At 40.6% G+C, this 19,681-nt stretch overlaps 2 protein-coding genes across 6 annotated transcripts; one reads left to right on the top strand and one right to left on the bottom strand.

Annotated features, from left to right (window-relative positions):
• Positions 1-1,210: 1,210 nt before the first annotated feature.
• On the bottom strand, positions 1,211-7,395 carry LOC115014618 (uncharacterized). Of its 3 annotated transcripts, XM_029441613.1 has the most exons (10): positions 7,334-7,395; positions 7,146-7,191; positions 5,334-5,479; positions 5,046-5,179; positions 4,647-4,916; positions 4,255-4,560; positions 3,996-4,156; positions 3,792-3,908; positions 3,028-3,072; positions 1,211-2,853 (listed from the first exon to the last, which is right to left on the bottom strand). In XM_029441613.1, the coding sequence occupies exons 3-10, from the start codon at positions 5,339-5,341 to the stop codon at positions 2,686-2,688; spliced, it is 1,209 nt and encodes a 402-aa protein (XP_029297473.1). In that variant the 5' UTR covers positions 5,342-5,479; positions 7,146-7,191; positions 7,334-7,395; the 3' UTR covers positions 1,211-2,685. The 3 variants fall into 3 exon arrangements, with proteins under 3 accessions (XP_029297473.1, XP_029297474.1, XP_029297475.1); XM_029441614.1 differs by lacking the exon at positions 7,146-7,191 and having other exon boundaries at positions 7,334-7,388; XM_029441615.1 differs by lacking the exons at positions 7,146-7,191; positions 7,334-7,395 and having other exon boundaries at positions 5,334-5,691.
• A 5,199-nt stretch (positions 7,396-12,594) lies between these two features.
• LOC115014245 (uncharacterized) lies at positions 12,595-19,352 on the top strand. Of its 3 annotated transcripts, XM_029440954.1 has the most exons (11): positions 12,670-12,690; positions 12,971-13,055; positions 14,329-14,343; positions 14,427-14,557; positions 14,645-14,780; positions 15,105-15,389; positions 15,903-16,241; positions 16,336-16,517; positions 17,770-17,871; positions 18,177-18,275; positions 18,356-19,352. In XM_029440954.1, the coding sequence occupies exons 1-11, from the start codon at positions 12,685-12,687 to the stop codon at positions 18,581-18,583; spliced, it is 1,608 nt and encodes a 535-aa protein (XP_029296814.1). In that variant the 5' UTR covers positions 12,670-12,684; the 3' UTR covers positions 18,584-19,352. The 3 variants fall into 3 exon arrangements, with proteins under 3 accessions (XP_029296812.1, XP_029296813.1, XP_029296814.1); XM_029440952.1 differs by having other exon boundaries at positions 12,595-12,690; positions 12,998-13,055; positions 14,427-14,780; XM_029440953.1 differs by lacking the exon at positions 14,329-14,343 and having other exon boundaries at positions 12,595-12,690; positions 12,998-13,055; positions 14,427-14,780.
• The last annotated feature ends 329 nt before the right edge of the window (positions 19,353-19,681 follow it).

Below are 19,681 nucleotides of genomic sequence, written 5' to 3'. Positions count from 1 at the left end.
GTCCCTGAGTGTGGTTTGATAACATTCACAATAACAGTGGGAACTTCCTTATAACATATGCAAAAAAAAGAGTGACTTGATGTATTCACAACAGTGCCACTTAAATATCAAAACAAAAAGGCACGAGACCACAACAAAAGCAAAAACACAGAAATCTTTTGTGGAAAACTACAAAACTTGTTCTAACTTAAGAAGTAAACACATGGGACCCTATATCTTAGAAAATACGTTGATTGTGAACCAGCAACAAGGCAATTCATGTTTCAACCATGAATAAGTTGCATCTGTGATCTTATGTATGCAAAAATAATGTAACACTTTGAAAGGTTCTCATTCTTACAATTATTTTTGATATGTACATTTTTACTGTGGAAACTTCCAAAATATAAAATTTTGAGTTTGTATTATTTACATTTTTTCCTTTAAATGTTTTTACTGTACTGCTCATTACTGTATTGTGGTGTCAATACTTTTACTTATATGTTTCTATTGTCATAATTAGGAAATGTTGTAGTTCAGATTAAATTTGATAACACTTTACATTACTTGGTAAATGCAGGTAATTGTAGCTTTCCTCTGGGATTTAGTACAGTCCAGTGAGGCAATTTATTTAGCTTTCAAAAACCATGCAAGTCAAAGTATAGTTACATATCTTTACATATAATGCAGACAAATATTTGAATCAAATGACTACTTTAGATTGATTTTAAGGCCTAATGATTGGGGCAGTTTCTCAAAGCCACAAAAAGAGCTAATGGAAAAAAGCTCCAGCTTACACAAAATGTACAAATACACACTGAGATACAGCGCAACAGTTTCCAGTAGGACTTACATTTTTACAAAAAAAGATATCACATCATTTCTCAAAATGTAATGATAAAAGACACGTAATATAATAAATATATATATATGATATATATATATATAATATATATCATATATATATATATAATATATATATATCATATATATTATATATATATATATATCATACAGTATATATATAAAATATGATACACATAAAATATGATATATATTATATATATATATATCATACAGTATATATTTATCATACAGTATATATATAAAATATGATATATATGATATATATATATATACACATCATATATTATACTGTATATTATGATATAAATTATATATATCGCATATATATCAATATTTGCTGTGAGAGCTCCGTGCGAGTGCTGTCGGTGCATGTATATATATATATATATATATATATATTTATATATATTTATTTTTTTATACAGTATATACAGCGGGTTCAGAAAGTATTCAGACCCCTTCAATCTTTTCACATTTTGGTATGTTACAGCGTTATGCTAAAATTGTTTCATTTCTTTTTTTCCCTAATCAATCTAGATTCGATACCCCATAATGACAAAGTGATAACAGAATTTTAGAAATTTTTGCAAATGTATTAAAAATAAGAAACTGAAATGTCACATTGACCCTTTGCAGTGACACTTGAAATTAAGCTCTGGAGCATCACATTTCAAATGATCATAGCTGAGATGTTCCTACAGCCCACCTGTGGTAAATGAAATTGATTGGACATGATTTGGAAAGACGCACACTTGTCTATATAAGGTCCAACAATTCACAATGTATTTTTGAGCAAAAACCAAACCACCTTCACCTTCCAACAGGACAACGATCCTAAGCACACAGCCAAAACAACGCAGGAGTGGCTTAGGGAGAACTCTGTGAATGTCCTTGAGTGGCCCAGCCGGAGCCCGGACTTGAACCCAATTGAACATCTCTGGAGAGACCTGAAAATGGCCGTCCATCAGCGGTCCCCATCCAACCTGACAGAGCTTGAGAGGATCTGCAGAGAAGAATGGAAGAAAATCCCCAAATCCAGATGTGCAAAGCTTGTTGCATCGTACCCAAGAAGACTTGAGGCTGTTATTGCTGCAAAAGGTGCTTCAACTAAGTACTGAGTAAAGGGTCTGAATACTTTTGTCAATTCTTAATACATTTGCAAAGATTTCTCGCTTTGTCATTATGGGGTATAGAGTGTAGATTGATGAGGGAAAACATTTATTAAAACAATTTTAGCATAATGCTGTAACATACCAAAATGTGTAAAAATGAAAGGGGTCTGAATACTTTCTGAACCCGCTGTTCAGCAGTTGTATGAATAGAGTAGAGTTTTCATCTCCATGAGTGGTAGTCAGTTACGTTAAGTCCTCAATGGAAAGTCATCTCTCCATACCCTTTGATATGTATGGCAGTAGGGTAAAGGCAAAGTGTACATTATGCATTTTATATATAACCTGAGTTTATGGCACACACATTTATATTCCATATAACACAGATATCCTGATTATGGCAGTTCACTTACTGTTACTGTTGTACTGGCCTCAAACTTCTTTGATCACAGCGCATATTTGTTGGTGTTTAAATTGAAAGAAAGAGAATATGCCATATTTTAACCTACGATAAGTCATAGGTCAACATAGTGTGAATGAAGTCTTGTTTCTCAACATGGTCCTTATCCTGTGCACCTGTCACAACTATTTTGCAGGTTTGCAGGGACTCAATTTTCTTATGTGCGTATATCACACAATCCAATCAAGGACTGAAATGGCTGTGTTCCCACTAGTCATAAAGCACAATGCCGAATCAAACTACTTATCCCTTAAGTTTTTGGTGCGCTCCTTACAGAAAGTTGAGTTTATCAGAGGTATACACATGACTGAATGTTGTTTCTGCACTGAGGGGGAGAGTGGAAGTCTCAAACTCAAACGTTGGCATACGGTCTGAGGAGAGACAATCAGAGCCGAGTGTAGGAGCTGGATCAATTCCTAACCCTCCTAACGGTTCAACCTGGAGAGAGAAGTGAAATTAAAATGATAAAAAATGTGTCAGAAAGTGTGAAAAGAGTCTGCCTCTGACGGGACAATAATCAACAACAGAATGAGGACTCTCTTGCTGTTTGTTAAGTTAATTACCTATATTCCATGCATTTAGAGATAATTGTATATGTTGGTGTGTTTGTACCTGAAGTTGAAGGGGGTTCACATGGATATTCACCGGGTTGTACACCTGTAAGGTAAAACAAACACATGCGAGTCAGAAAAAGGAAAACATATTGCAGGGATCTCATCATTTGTTAGGGGATGTAAACAGAAAGTATAACGTTAGCATGGATTCAATGCGTGGGCTACAACTTGGGCCCTGTAAATTTAACCTATATTTGTATACATTTTGGTAAATTGGCACCATCTAAATGCAGAATTAGCTATTAGCAGCTCTTGTTTGCAATGACTCATGGATGTACAAACAACTACCACTGGATTACTTTGGTAATAAAGAAGAAATGAGATGAAGATGATTTTCAAGTAAGTTCTGGAGTTATAAGAAGTGTCTTTTTACTATGATTTCCGAGTGGATTTATGGACATTTATTCGCAATGGGCATAATAATGGAGATAATGATATGCAGGGAAAGTGAAAGTCATGTCTGTGTGTGTGTTAAAAGATAAGTTAATATTTTGTTTGTCTTAACAATAGACTGGTGCCTATATTAACTGTGAAACATGTCATCAAGTTGCCTTCTTTATGTGATACCAATTTAAGAGACAGGGGACAAAAATCTCCTCCTTGTATTAATTACTCTCCTTCTGCCACAGCCCAGTAAGAAAGCACTGTCCAGGGAACCATAAGCAGGTAAATTGGTACTAAAAAAGGCAGTAGCTTTGGAAGACCCCGCCCCCCCACCAATACGCTGGCGAGGCGTTTGAAAACCTTTGAATAAACACCTACCGGTGGATCAGGTGAGATAGTTGTAGCTTCTCTAGAAACAAGGGAATTCATTGGCTGATAGGAGTAATTTGGAGCAGGTGCAGCAGTGAAATGTGGACCTGCAGGTTGATTCACATCCTGCAATTGAAAGAAGGATATTGAAGTAAAAATATCAACACACATTATATACAGTTGGACTGAATGCCCATTTAAGTAAGTACTTACATGGTAATACACAGCAGGTGTGGTTGCAGTCTGAGGAGCAGAATCCTCCCTTTTAGAAGAGCTCTTTTTACAACAGCACCTTTTCACACAGCAGCAGCAGATTATTACCCCAAAGAAAATCCCGACAGCAATCCCAACAATTGCAATAGTACTGTCTGGTTCTGTAAGAGCAGAAGAAGGGGGAGGGGGGTTATGTTCAATCGAATGACCATTAACAGTTTGTTTATACATTTTTCAAAAATAATGTGCTGTTGCTCACCATGCTTTACCAGCAACATCGCAGTCTTAGTAAGATGACCTTGCAGGTCTATGAACTCAAAGGTGCCAGAGTCTGTGACCTCCAAAGAATGAATCGTTATGCCATTCCTCAAGACCTGAATCCTCTCTGGTAAAGTCCAAGGCTCTGAGATCCATTCATCTTGTGTGATCAGATGGCCTTTTTCTATCAATGTTTTCTTTTGTACTTTCCCGTCAGGTGTAAAAGTCACAGTCCACAGGATATCAGATGAAGGATTATCGATGAGGAGCCACGTGTTCTCCATTGCATCATAGTTTATATGGTGCACTGTGTGTGACAAAGAGTATATAATATAAGAACATTTAATGAGATATGCAGCTGTCTAAAAGCTCACATACATCTTCTGACATCACCTTTTACTTCGAGCAATATCCTCTTCAGCAAAGTCTTGTCTTTTGCTCTGAAGTTGTAGTAGCCCGCGTCTGCCTGATTGAGGTTCTTCAGCTCCCAGATATGAAACTTCACCTGCCATCTGCCTTTCTCATTGGTCTGAGGGTCAGTAAGATTCCACACAACCTTTGGCAGGTCCACACTGTGAAGGGGAGTGAACTCCAGGTATTCAGCCTGATTTATACGAGTGGAGTATTTATCCCCGTAATACTTTGCATTCTTCTCAGCACACTCTGAAAAAGCAGGTACAGAAAAAAGACAGGGGAGACTTATTGCACATATCTAATAGAAATACCTATTTCCACAAAGGTTTTCTGATGGAATATGGCCTTTAAATATACAGAACAGTGTAATATTCTCACCCAAAATGTTCAGTTTCACAATATTGCGTCGTCTACTATTGTCATTTGAGACAGAAAAGGTTCCTGCATCTCTTTCTGTCAAATCTGTGTAATGAACTACTGCCATCGTAAACTTTGAGGCGCGGGTCCTTTGCCTGAATCAGAGGGCAACACAAACACATTCACTCAGGACGGAGTATATTCTGTTCATTCAAATCCTGGTTTGCTCTGACTTTCATCGTATTCCAGATCTTGGATGTGATAGTGATATTTGTGAAAGTATTAATTATAACATCAAAAGATGCTCACCTTCCCATTATCCATCACTAGCTTCCTGGGTTCCCCATTACTCGGAGTGAAGTACATCTGTCCACTGAATAAAGGTGGTGTTACAAAAATAGGTAATCTCAAATGCATGCCATAGCACACCTCTTCAATCACATCAGCAGATGAACCTTCAATCAAAAAAATACAAGTGAAGAAGAGGTGAATGAGAAGGAATATTAAAATGAGTGAGATACAGAACATCTAAGGAAAACATACTTTAAGCAACTTCAATAAGTCTGATCCCACAGAAGAGTTTATGAATTATTTTGTGTATGCTTGGATGTATAAAATCTGCAGATGTAAACAACATGTTTGCATTTTTTGTTTATTTATGTTCCCAGAAAATAATCAATGAGGGCATTATTGAATCAAAAATCTTCTGTCATGCCACATGAATAATTTCTGGAGCATCACAAAATCAGAACAAATGAAGCCCCATTTAAAAAAGGTATACAAAAATGACACCTCAATATCCAAGTGACCAAAAATCCTTTCACCTCTAAATCACTTACAAACGTGTAAAAATGTACTATGAACTAAACAAGTGAATGAATTTAGAAGTTGAATTTATCGAGAACTGCATAAATAAATAAATATTCAGTCATTCATTTAAAGCTAACTAGAATTACTGAATCGCAATTTTAAGTCAAGTTGCAGGTTACAATTCATGTCCGTCCAAAATGTCATCACTCCATCATTACCAGCAGTGACTCTGGTAATGTTTTCACCTTGTAAGTCTATGTGTCATAGCAAAATGTGCTCCTGGAGAAACCTACTGTAGCGGGAACCACCACAGAAGCAGTTTAGAGGACTTTGTCAGGTTTATATTTCTGTCTGTCTGTTAGAAGAAAATCCCTCCAGGCTTTTCTGAGATATCATGCTCAACGGACAACTTGGAAACATAATAAATAACATATTAAAAAGTTTTTAAAAAAGGCTCAGAATCTGTAAAGGTGTGTCTCATTAATTACATTTTATTGAAATTATTCAATTTCATTAAATAGGTTGTGCTCCTGAATTAAATCAGGAGCATAATTAGGAGGGGAAATAGCCGAGTCTGTTGTGTAGGTTTGCGCGGGACTAAAGACTAAAGAAGAGCAAATGTATTCAATAAAACTCATCTGCTCCAAGCACTAATTATAAAAATGGAGGGAGGGGAGCGGTGGCTGTTGCAAACTTTAATACTGCAGCCCGGCTATACAACATTTACTCCACATATAGTCACAGAACATAGTGGGAACACAGTTTATTTACACAGTGCAGTTCACATAGTTGCCATTATGGTATTGGGATGGTTGTAACTTTTTGTTTCAGCACCTATAGCTCTCTAAATTGTTGTGTTTTGACAAAAAGGACTACCCTTATTTGTCTACTCCAAATAGCATTGTTTCCAACGTAAATAAATGTATGTTAAATATAAGGAGAACCATTTCCACAACCTGCCCCACTACCGGGGTGAAATGTAGTAGACATATCTCTACTGTAATACAAATTACATAATTATAATTTACCATTATCAGTAATAATCTAAATATAGACTTCATTTTATTTCATAAATGAAAATCTGTGTTATGGCTATAAAAACTGAGAAATGTCATGTGCAAGGTCAGGAAGGAAGTGGTCATAGATTAAATTGACTCTCAGGAAATGATGCCGTTACAACCATCCCCGGTCTCCCCTACACACCCACAGACATGAGGAGCGGAAACTGTAAAAAACTGTAAAGTTAAATCTCAAATGGGTTAAATATGCATCGTAACTTTTCTTATGTGAAGCGGAATGATTCATACTCACCACCAAACAATACGCAGGAAACAGTCACGTATAACAACAACATGTTCTGCAGAGAGGAGACGTTTTTACCAACCATGTTAACTTTTATTACGATCACTAAACTAATTGTTCTAAACCTAGAGAGAGCACAAAACTAAACACCGAGCACAACATTAGAACAACTGACAGGCATGAGGTTGTATACTCACTGCAAAGTGATTTCCCTAAGTATTACTGTGGAGTTTGTGTGTTACTCGTCCTTGAAAGAAAACTGCTAGACTGGGCGAGGCTTCCTTCACACACACATCATAACTGCGCCATATGTGCGCAAACTGCGCATATATCCTAGCTTTCTGTGTGTTTGGTGGCGCCTCTTAATGAAAATATGGAAAAATGTTCAGGCCACTGAACATTTTTCAAATTAAACAATTCAATAAGGCAAAATCGTTTGAACTGCACATGACAAAAGAGTTGGAAACCACTGGTAGCCTATGTAACCACTGCAAATACAGTCAGTATGCAGGTGTTAGGATATTTAAATAAAATAATATTTATTTCTATTGAATTCTGTTTATTTCGTAGATATTTGTGTTTACGAAAGATTGAATGTGATATCTGCTGGAAATTTCAATTCCCTACAAAGCTACAGAGATAACTATATAGAAAACCAATAGAAGAAAGAATCCATCCATCCATCGTCTACCGCTTATCCGGGATCGGGTCGCGGGGGCAGCAGCTCCAGTAAGGAACCCCAATCTTCCCTTCTCCGGGCCACATCCTCCAGCTCCGACTGGGGGATCCTGAGGCGTTCCCAGGCCAGTGAGGAGATATAATCTCTCCACCGAGTCCTGGGTCTTCCCCGGGGTCTCCTCCCAGCTAGACGTGCCTGGAACACCTCCCTAGGGAGGCGCCCAGGTGGCATCCTTACTAGATGCCCGAACCACCTCAACTGGCTCCTTTCAACGTAAAGGAGCAGCGGCTCTACTCCGAGTCTCTCACGGATGGCTGAGCTTCTCACCCTATCTCTAAGGGAGACGCCAGCCACCCGTCTGAGAAAACCCATTTTGGCCGCTTGTACCCGTGATCTCGTTCTTTCGGTCATGACCCAGCCTTCATGACCATAGGTGAGGGTAGGAACGAAGATCGACCGGTATATTGAGAGCTTTGCCTTCTGGCTCAGCTCTCTTTTCGTCACAACGGTACGGTAAAGTGACTGTAATACCGCCCCCGCTGCTCCGATTCTCCGGCCAATCTCTCGCTCCATTGTCCCCTCACTCGCGAACAAGACCCCGAGGTACTTGAACTCCTTCACTTGGGGTAATGGCTCATTCCCTACCCAGAGTAGGCAATCCACCGGTTTCCTGCTGAGAGCCATGGCCTCAGATTTTGAGGTGCTGATCCTCATCCCAACCGCTGCACACTCGGCTGCGAACCGATCCAGTGACTGTTGAAGGTCACAGACCGATGATGCCATAAGGACCACATCATCTGCAAAGAGCAGCGATGAGATCCTCAGGTCACCGAACTGCAACCCCTCTCCTCCACGACTACGCCTCGATATCCTATCCATGAAAATCACGAACAGGATTGGTGATAAAGCGCAGCCCTGGCGGAGGCCAACATTCACAGGAAACGAGTCCGACTTACTGCCGAGTATCCGGACACAACTCTCGCTTTGGGCGTACAGGGATTGGATGGCCCTCAAAAGTGACCCCCTCACCCCATACTCCCGCAGCACCTCCCACAGTATCACCCGGGGGACCCGGTCATACGCCTTCTCCAGATCCACAAAATACATGTAGACCGGATGGGCGTACTCCCAGGCCCCCTCCAGGATCAATCAGAGGTTCGACTACCAGCCGAACCCTCCTTTCCAGTACCTTGGACTAGACTTTACCAGGGAGGCTGAGAAATGTGATACCCCTGTAGTTGGCACACACTCTCTGGTCCCCGGTCTGCCACCCCGGTCTGCCAACCCCTAGGCACTGTCCCAGACTTCCACGCAATGTTGACGAGGCGTGTCAACCAAGACAGCCCCTCAACACCCAAAGCCTTCAGCATTTCTGGACAGATCTCATCAACCCCTGCGGCTTTGCCACTGTGGAGTTGTTTAACTACCTCAGTGACTTCCATCAGGGAAATTGACGATGATCCCCCATCAGCTTCCAGCTCTGCCTCAACCATAGAGGGCGTGTTAGTCGGATTCAGGAGTTCCTCAAAGTGCTCCTTCCACCGGCCGATAACCTTCTCAGTTGAAGTCAGCAGGGTCCCACCCTTGCTTTACACAGCTTGGATGGTTCCTCGCTTCCCCCTCCTGAGGTGCCGGATGGTTTTCCAGAAGCACCTTGGTGCCGACCGAAAGTCCTTCTCCATAGCTTCTCCGAACTTCTCCCACACCCGCTGCTTTGCCTCTGACACGGCAGAAGCTGCCGCCCTTCTAGTCCTTCGATACCCTGCAACTGTTTCCGGAGTCCTCCCGGATAACATAACCCGGAAGGACTCCTTCTTCAGTCGGACGGCTTCCCTGACCACCGGGGTCCACCACGGTGTTCGAGGGTTACCGCCCCTTGAGGCACCTAAGACCTTGAGACCACAGCTCATCACGCAGCTTCAGCAATAGAGGTTTTGAACATCGCCCACTCAGGTTCAATGCCCCCAACCTCCACAGGGATGGCTGAAAAGCCAGGTCTGTCCAGAGTCTTCCCCCACCCCTTGATCCAACTCACCACCAGATGGTGATCAGTCGACAGCTCCGCCCCTCTCTTCACCCGAGTGTCCAAAACATGCGGCCTCAGATCAGATGATACGATTACGAAATCGATCATTGACCTTTGGTCCCACGTGCACTTATGAGCATCCTTATGTTCGAACATGGTGTTTGTTATGGCCATTCCATGACTAGCACAGAAGTCCAACAACAAACGACCGTTCGGGTTTAGATCAGGGAGGCCCTTCCTCCCAATCACGCCTCTCCAGGTGTCTCCATCGTTTCCCACGTGTGCGTTGAAGTCTCCCAGCAAGACTACGGAGTCCCCTACTGGAGCCCCCTGCAGGGCTCCATTCAGGGTCTCCAAGAAGGCCGAATACTCAGAACTGCAGTTTGGGGCATAGGCACAAACAACAGTCAGAGTTTTCCCCCCCATAACCCGAAGGCGTAAGGAGGCAACCCTCTCGTCCACCGGGATAAACTCCAACGTAGCGGCGCTCAGCTGGGGGCTAGTGAGTATCCCCACCCCGGCCCGAGGCCTCACACCTTGGGCAACTCCGGAGAAGAATAGAGTCCAACCCCTATCCAGGAGTACGGTTCCAGAGCCAAGACTGTGCGTGGAGGTAAGCCCCACCAGATCCAACTGGTAGCGATCCACCTCCCGCACTTGTTCCGGCTCCTTCCCCCACAGAGAGGTGACGTTCCACGTCCCCAGAGCCAGCCTCTGCTGCCCGGGTCTGGTCCGTCGAGGTCCCTGACCATCACTGCCACCCGTATGACAGCGCACCCGACCCCAGCGTTTTTTCCCATGAGTGGTGGGCCCACAGGATGGATGGATGGGAGGCACCACGTAGCTTCTTCGGGCTGTGCCCGACCGGGCTCCGTGGCAAACCCGGCCACCAGGCGCTCGCTGTCGGGCCCTCCCTCTGGGCCTGGCTCCAGACGGGGGCCCCGGGCTTCCTCCGGGCAGGGTCTCTCCTTTCCTTTCCTTTTCTTTCATGAAGTCGTTTTTGAACCATTCTTAGTCTGGCCCCTCACCTGAGACCAATTTGCCTTGGGAGACCCTACCAGGAGCACTAGGCTCCAGACAACACAGCTCTCAGGTTCATAGGGACACACAAACCTCTCCACCACGATAAGGTGATGGTTCCCAGAGAGGAATCATCAACAATAAAAGAGAGGACTTTGTTTACTGAAATATAATTGTGAGTATGGACAAACCAAAGATATTTCAACGTTTCTCTGCTCTTGTGAAACTAGCAGTGGTGGAATATAAAGTACATTTACTTACGTAGCTACTGTATTTAAGTACAACTTTGAGGTACTTGTATTTACTCCACTACATTTCTTTGACAACATAAATTACCAGTCATTTTGCAGATTCAGATTAACAATCCAAAATATAAATCAACTAATAAATGATGATGCATTATTATGGATTAGGATACCTGGCAATATAAAGAATTAGACAGTAGTTTTACCAGTTGCAACATTAAAGTGACCCTTACACATCAATAATAACATTACTGATTTAAATCCTGTGATTATTATTCTGAAATGGGCCCTTCTGCAAAATTAGTATATTTTGATGTTAATACTTTTGTACAAAGATTTTCAATGCAGCCTTTTCTGCTTGTAACAGAGATTTCTACAGTGTCCTGCATTGGAAATGACACTTATGTATACAAGTGTGTAAGTATTATTAGCACAATGTACTTAGTGTTGGTAAGTACATTTCCTGTGTTATAATATTGTATACTATATTATTTGATTCATTTTACTGATGTGTCTATGTTGTAGTTGGTTGAGATCGAGCTAATTTGAGCTGTGAGTTTAATCTATAACAACAAATCATATTTTATAAAAAACACAGAGTTAGTGGCTGTAAGGCCAAACAACATTATAGAGCTAAAATATTAGAAGACTATATCGAGGGGTGAGATCCAGAGGGGCGCAAGTGACATTTTGAACAAAAATTAGTTATATATATCAAATGTAAGCTCTTGATGAGCTCTTTCTACTGCCAACAGGGCACATGTGAATTCTAAACCAATCCAGAGTTATTAATCAAAAACCAAAAGACCTAACACTGAACACACTGAACTATTTGGGGCCAAAAGGCCGTAAGTGCACCTAAAAGATAGAAAAATATTTTTGCAATGAATGTCAAAATATTGTTCATTAGGTATATTGTCATCCACATGTTCATGAAGTTTTCATATTAAAGATTGAATTTAAAAAACAAAGTCAGGAACAAGTATAGTCATTTTTTGTTTTGGCTCTCCTGTAAAATTGGTCAAATGTCACTTACGCCCCTCTGGTTCTCACCCCTCGATATGTTAAATTTCCACGACACTTATCATATTTTTTGTATGTTAATTGTTAATTTAAACATTATTACTGTAGAATAAACGTAGGCCTAGTGGTGTAAAAGTAGAAGTAAGTTGCATTGAATGGAAATACTCAAGTACAAATTCCTCAGATTTGCACTTCAGTACAGTAGGTTATATTTCTCTCCAGAAAAAAATATTATCATAAGTGATCCTCTTGTTTTTTATGAATTCCTGAGAACATTTTAGGTTTAGGGTTTAGAAGAGAGCGTCCGGCGGACCTCACGTTGTAACGGCGCAATCTATTGCGCTAATAGCGCATTTATACCCAGGGACTGGCACAAAAACAACGCAAACATGTGACGCATCTTGCGTAGGAGCTGCTGAGAATACAGCCTACCATCGCCATAAATAGAAGAAGCGGTCCAATGCCCATGCGCGCTCTGCAGAGGACGTTATCCTCTTATACACATTCACATAAACATTCACAAATATCTAGCGGTGGATTTATTCTTCACACATCATGCAGGTGAGTTCAGATTATAAATGCGTCTCAGACCGTGTGATCATTTGTACATGATCAATTATTGCCGGCCTGTTGGTCCGCTGCATCACTGTAAATGTTGAGTTCATCGAAACATGTTGGACACCTGCGTGGACATGACTATAGACAGGATGTCTTTTTTTTTATATGTACGTACATATCGCTCTGCAGAAACATCACCACAGCTGATTGATGATCACATGTCCAGTGGCTTGTTTTCAGCGGAGGTGGTGATTGAATGTCAATCTGTCCACTGCCTGTGTAGATGAGACGATCTGGTCTGTCTTTACAGGTGAAGATGTCCCCGTGTGTCCTGCTCACTGCCCTTTTTGCCCTTCATCTAGCTGTGGGTAAGTTCATGAATAAAAATGTGGTTCTACTTTGAGTAAGACATCATTTGGTTTCATACTTTGTGACAAATGTATTATATTTATTATGTTAATTGATAATTTACTAATGATTTATATGTTTTTAAGAAATGTTTGAGATAAAATCCCTTTGTTCTTTTAATGTGGCAATAATAGAGCATATTTATTAATATCGATAAACCATCAACTGCATTGGTTTCCCTATTTTATTAACACCTAAAGTTTTCATATACATATGTTATTAAAGTCATCATTAAAGAATCACAGATTTCTCACCTTCTAAGAAGTCGCCAGCAAGTATGTCATGTGCAATTATAAATGCAAATGCAATAATAAAAAGCCACCATTAAAGGGTTCTTAACATAATCTGTCAAATCCACAGTTGTTAATGTTAATTTGTTGTTAATAAATGGATTATGGTCCAGATAATCCGCAGCTCTTTTCCAGGAAGTCAGCGGTCAAACAGTCCATTTAAGGGTCTGCGTTTTGCATAAACAAAGTCATAGAAAAGTGGCTCTCTACATTGGTCAGCCTCTTGTTAATAAAATCCTAATTAACACATGAGGGATTCTTTTGTTGACTTTGTTTTGGGGAAGTACATTGCTGCTTTTTAAGCAGAAGATCAGCATAATCGTGCTGATTTAAAGAGCTAAAAATGCAAACACCATAACCTGGAACACCAAGAGTTATTTTTGTTAGTGACTTAGAACTGACCTCTACATAATTAATTAATAAATAATAATGACACTGGCTCTTTTCTTCACAAAGTTACAAAGTGCTTTTCAGAAAAGAGAAAAAACAAAAGCTAATAATTATGGCAAAAGCAAAATATTAGTTCATCAAACCCAGGAAAATAATATAAAAAGGCAAGGATGGAAAGGTAAAACTAGAAGAAACATTAAGTATGCAAAACATCTTTCTTATAAAAGAATGTTTTAAGATGTAGCCTCTCTAATGTCAGTGGGCAGAGTATCTATAATAGAACGAGGACTGCGCTATCATATACATATGTCAAGTGCCAAAAGAAGGTCAGTGGAGACCTTAACAAGGGCTGAGCTCTAATACCTGACTAAAAACACTTATATGATTTATTAACCATCAGTCATTCATTTCTGTACAACTTATAAATCCATTACAAATGCAATGGTAAGCTCTATTAGAAAGAGGTTGCATCATTTCTTCCAGTGTATGTGAGATGTAGGCATTGTGCTGGAGAAGATTAACAATAACCAGATTAATTCTGCTCTCCCCACAGGTTGGGCCGTACCGAGTGAGTCAAATTTCACCACATAACCCTAACCTACAACACATATTCTCTGAAGAGGTTGCTGAGTTTCTTTTATACTTCTGCAGGTGAAAGAGAAGAAGCCCAGATGGTTTGTTCCGGGCGGGAATTTCGTCTGCCCGTTTTCTCGACATCCAGAACGGTGACTTTTACACCAGACCCTGACGGACCAAGGCGCGTCCTGCTGGACAAAACCATCGTGAGAGGAAGTTTGCTGGTGCTTGTTTGTTTGATGTGTGTGTGTGTGTGTACAGATTTCCAAAACCTATTTACTGTACAACCGCAGGTAAAGGACCCGCGGTTCGAGTGGACCAGAGATAAGATGCTAGTCCTGAGAGATGTGACTCATGATGATCAGGGACTTTACGCCATCAAACTGTTTTCTGGATTCACCTACGAAGCTGTTCGTTTGACTGTTTCAGGTACAATTGTTTCCTCTTTTTCTGAAATCCATCACCTGCCTCTTTGATGTAAAACATACTACATTAGAAGTCCTTTATTCAAAATCCTACTTATGTAAAAATACTAAATTATTATCTGCAAAAAGTACCTAATGTATCAAAAGTAAAAATGCTATTCTCTGTAGTAACTGATATGTTACTATGTTATGCATTTATTGATTGTTAATACTGAGAATCTTACCGTTATAGCTGGTTAAGGTGGAGATTTAACTACTTTATATACAATTCTGTAGTTTAATCATGTGGCTCCCAAATTCTCATCCTTACTCCTTCGTCATGCTTCAGCATGCATTAAGTCCTACCGCAGAAACTACGGGGAGAACTTTGAGCACAACATCCCTGAAAATGGCTCGCTTCTGGAGTTTTCTCCCAGGGGTGCTCCACCTGAGGCCATGCCAGTTGCACTGTGGAACCGGACGGATCCTGAGACCAGTGATGCGGGCCGGGGCCGGCTGCTGCAGGCTGGGAAGGTGTGGGTGGCAGAAAGAGTGACGCAGGCGGACCAAGGCAACTACACTGTGAGAGACGGCAAGGGGAAGGTCGTGTCCCGCAGCACCCTCACTGTCCGCGGTGAGCAGAGACAGAAAATGAGAGGATGAGTTTTAGGAAGCTGACTGATGAATTGTTTTAACTTTAGGATTAGAGCTGCAACGAGTAGACGAACGAACTAATCGATCGACAGAAAAAGTTATTGCCAACTATTTTGTTCATCGTTAAAAGTAATTAGCAGAAATATGCAGGTGTCCTATTTGTTTCTGTTTTATATCGTATTAGACTGAATACCTTTGGGTTTTGGAGTCACAATAAAAGACATTTAAAGACATCACTTTGGACTTTGAGATTTGGAATAGACATTTTTCACTATGTTCTGACATGTTATAGACCAAATGATGAATCGATTTGTCTAGAAGATAATCTGCAGAATAATCGATCAAATAATCTTTAGTTGCAGCCCTATTTAGGATCTTGTCATCTATAACGTTTATATTTTATCTTTCCCCTTCCACCTGACACCCTCTCATACCGTCGCTTTTCCCTCATTCTGCCCCCATCCCTGTGTTCATGATCCTGCATGGGGTGCAGGGCGCTCCTTCAATGTCACCCGCTTCACCAAGGAGTCTCTAAACCTGCCCCTCTTTCTCCCTGTCCCTCATGCACGCCTCATTTTTACCCCCACCCGATACCCTGACGAATCCTCCCTGGGCTCTTTTGACCCCAAGCCCCCCCGTGGCCCTGTGCAGCTGATCCGCGAGGGCCATATAACAGACCACGACATGCGCTACAGGGGCCTCATCTCTCTGGGCAGGAACGGCACCATCAATGAGGTCGTCATAGTGAGGCTGACTTCAAGGCATGACGGACTGTATGAAATCAGAGATGGGGATGGCAACCTGGTATCTGCCACCTGGTTGCAGGTTATCGGTGAGTGACAGCCTGCATTTAAACCTTTTTTTCTGCATCTGAATTCTTTGCTTCTTCACGTTCATTCTGATATCTGTCCCTCTGATCGCTCCAGAAAAGGGAGGCAGATGGCGAGCACTTCTCAAGTCCATCACTGTCCCTTCTGGCATGTTTGTGTCGCTGGCTGGTTTCCTCCTGTTCATGAAGCGATACCCAAACTGCAGCCTGTCACAGATCATCGCTGGCCTCCGAGCAAACCGCACGCCACCAGCCAACCCTCCGAGGGTCAACATCCAGGTGAGGAAATCCGGAGAACCTGGTTAGTGTCCCGTACTGGCTGAGATAGCTGTGTAGGTAAGAGAAATAATATATGAGGTCTATACTTTTAGCTCCTTGTCATGTTCTCAAAACAAATCTAGCCTTGGCTCATTTTAGTATTTAGATTGCCATCTTACATTTTTTATAAAACATTTATTTTTCAATTCATATTTTATTTTGATCTCAGCATATTACACAGTGCAGTGCTATTTCAATACAGTTTCACATTTTAACAGTCAGTTTGTCTTTTTGCAGTTTCCAGCCGTTTTCACTCATTTCTGGTTATACATTTTAAAATGTTATAAATCTTAGACACCAAATTCAAGAGCTCCCCCAAATAAATAAAGAAATTAAATTAAAGCCATAACAAAGGGATGTGTGTGTATGCATGATATGGGGGGAGAATAAGTAGTGTTGGTTATTAGATAATGTACGCCATGTGTGTAGTTTATATAGAACAGATTAAATAACCATATGGCATTAACAGGGACAAATCTAGGCTTTAGGAGTGTTACTGCGTATGTGATTTAATCCATCTCTTTAAGCTTCCATACTTTTTGAACCCATATGTTGTATGAGAGAGGCTTGAATGTCTGTCCATTGAAAATTCTTCGTACAATAAATGTGCCTAAATGTGGATCAACTCTTCTGAGACTTTATTGTTTTTGCAGACATACAACTAAAACATACAGACGGGTGACAAATTAAAGAATAAACTGGAATAGATGAGTGGACAAACATACATGCAGATGCCTCCACAGGGCGCAAGCGATCACTGAATGGTTTGACGGGTATGAAAAAAATATGAATCATTATGGCCTTCGTGGTCTCCCGATCTCAACCCGACTGAACACCTGTAGGACATTTTGCACTGGCGTGTTAGACGGCGCTCTCCACCACCATCATCAAAACACCAAGTGAGAGAATATATTTTGAAAGAATGCTCTTCATCCGTCCAGTAGAGACGCACACATTTCAACACGCTATGATGACAAGGAGCATTAAAGCTGTTCTTGTGGCTCATGGTGGTCCATCTCCTTACTAAGCCACTTCATGTTCCTCTTTTTAGTTTTAGTATCACACCCAACATAAAACCCTTACAAACAAAGCATGTGAGTTAGTTTCACTATAATAATGTATCAAATCTGTTGTGAGCTATTTTCTGCGACTGTCTCATCAAACCAAGTGTTTGTGCTGACTTGTATGTGTCTATGTGTGTTTGTCTGTGCAGGACTACAGCCAGCCCAGCCCTCAGCCCTCAGGCTACTATAGTCACTCTCAGCCGCCTGGAACACCCAGAAAATTGACCCCAAGAGCCAGTCCTGCTCACTCTGTAAGGCTGATTCACTGAATAACGAGCTTATTTCAGAATAGTGGAAAGAAAACATCCAAAATACACATTTAGGAGTTTATTTTACTACACTTTGTCTATTTGCGTCTATAGATTTCTCCCAAATGCATAAAATATAGCATTACATGATGCCTCATTTGCATATTCAAATATAGCATTTCAGTTTTATTGTTATATCTATTAGTTAAAATGTTCTACCTTATTCACCTGTAGTGTCTCTTTTTAAATAGCATTGTGTCTGTGTACATGTACCATATTTGCTTGTGTGCTGCCGTTTGTATTTCCAGGCTTCCTCTCCGGTTATAGTAGGAACTCCTAGAGCTGACAACCAGGAAGAACACAGATTGGTGGCTAGGAGCTCCCCTCGTCATAATCCAACCACTGAGGTAATACTACACTCCAGCTGTGTTTGTATGTCCCACACTAAATTGTTAGTTAAACACGTGTTTTTTCTTCTTCTTCCTAGCGGGACACATCTCACAACAACGAGGAAGAGAGAAGGATTTCTTTTTCGGTGCCTGGGGCTTCAGACTGCCTTCACTCTTCTGAGGACTGTGTTCAATTCCAGATCAAGAAGGATGGAGATAAAGAAAGGTGGAGCAAATTACAAGGATACTTTTCCACACTGCCACTGGACACGGACACCTCTGAATCCTGCAGTGTTTACACTTCGGAGAAACTGAACTTCTTATAAAACAGAGAATGGGAGCTGAAGGAAGAAGAAGAAACATAAAACATGGAGAAACTACAGTATTGGATTCTCAGATGGAGAAAGCTGTTTTATAAAAGAAAGACCTCACCTGTGCCTTTTGCATCTTAGTCTAGTTTTACTAGTTTGGTATCAATATTGCATGTCATTTTTTCATGTCATTTTTATGCAGCATGAGTTGAGCATTAGCCTTCCTATCTCATATATTTCTTGACACTGTTGACGGTGCTTTTGAAATCTCCTGCTGTTACCTACCTCCAGACCCTCAGGACCAGTATGATCTGCACTGTATTTGCTGAGTGTTGGTGCGAGTATGTTTGTGGTGTGATCGCTAGGGCTACCTAGAAATTAGAGTTGTGATGGATACAAATATTTGCAAAAGGGAATTAAATAAATACTTAAATACTGTACAGTTATAGAGAGTTAGTTGACGTGTTTTTCTCCATCCATCATGTTAACCATTCCTAACTGCAACAACAATTAATTATTGTGTTAAATGTCTGCTATGCAGTTCAGTGATTGTTTGCAATGATATAGTATATTTACCCTCAAGGTAATTGTAGAAATAGTTGTGTGAAATATGAAATGTTCCACCAAACATTGCAATAGCCTATTAATCTGTAAACTTTGTGTACAGTATAACATCTTATCACCAAATCTTTCTAGTGACGACTAAGGTTGTATTGCTGCTTGTGATATTTTTGGACTGTCAAAATGTCATCTCCTAAACAATAAAATGTATCTTTAAGACACATTTTAGATGCGCTTCCTCTTATGCACTTTTGTTTGGCTGTAACTAACAAATCAAATCAAATGTATTTATATAGCCCAATATCACAAATTATACATTTGTCTCGGTGTGCTTTACAGATTACAGAATAACAATCATTTTCATTATAATTATAGTTTTCATGAAATGTATAAAATGTCATGAAGTGACAAATGGCCATCAGTTCCCAAAGTTCAAGATGGTATGTAAAATTGCAAACCCTAAAATAGTGGTACTCAACTTAAGCCCGCCGACCATTTGCTATTTCACAATGAAAATTGGGAATTTTATTTTTGTACTTTGATTGTAAATTA

This window comes from Cottoperca gobio, chromosome 10 (assembly GCF_900634415.1).
Source record: "Cottoperca gobio chromosome 10, fCotGob3.1, whole genome shotgun sequence".
NCBI classification, from domain to species: domain Eukaryota; kingdom Metazoa; phylum Chordata; class Actinopteri; order Perciformes; family Bovichtidae; genus Cottoperca; species Cottoperca gobio.
This window is presented reverse-complemented; position numbering and strand designations above follow the sequence as displayed.

Coding starts and splice junctions, on each gene's coding strand:
- LOC115014245 (XM_029440952.1), top strand. Junction 14,781..15,104: donor TGTTCGTTTGACTGTTTCAG/GTACAATTGTTT, acceptor GTCATGCTTCAG/CATGCATTAAGTCCTACCGC. Junction 15,390..15,902: donor CAGCACCCTCACTGTCCGCG/GTGAGCAGAGAC, acceptor CATGGGGTGCAG/GGCGCTCCTTCAATGTCACC.
- LOC115014618 (XM_029441613.1), bottom strand. Junction 4,561..4,646: donor GATATTGCTCGAAGTAAAAG/GTGATGTCAGAA, acceptor TGTCACACACAG/TGCACCATATAAACTATGAT. Junction 4,157..4,254: donor GATGTTGCTGGTAAAGCATG/GTGAGCAACAGC, acceptor CTGCTCTTACAG/AACCAGACAGTACTATTGCA.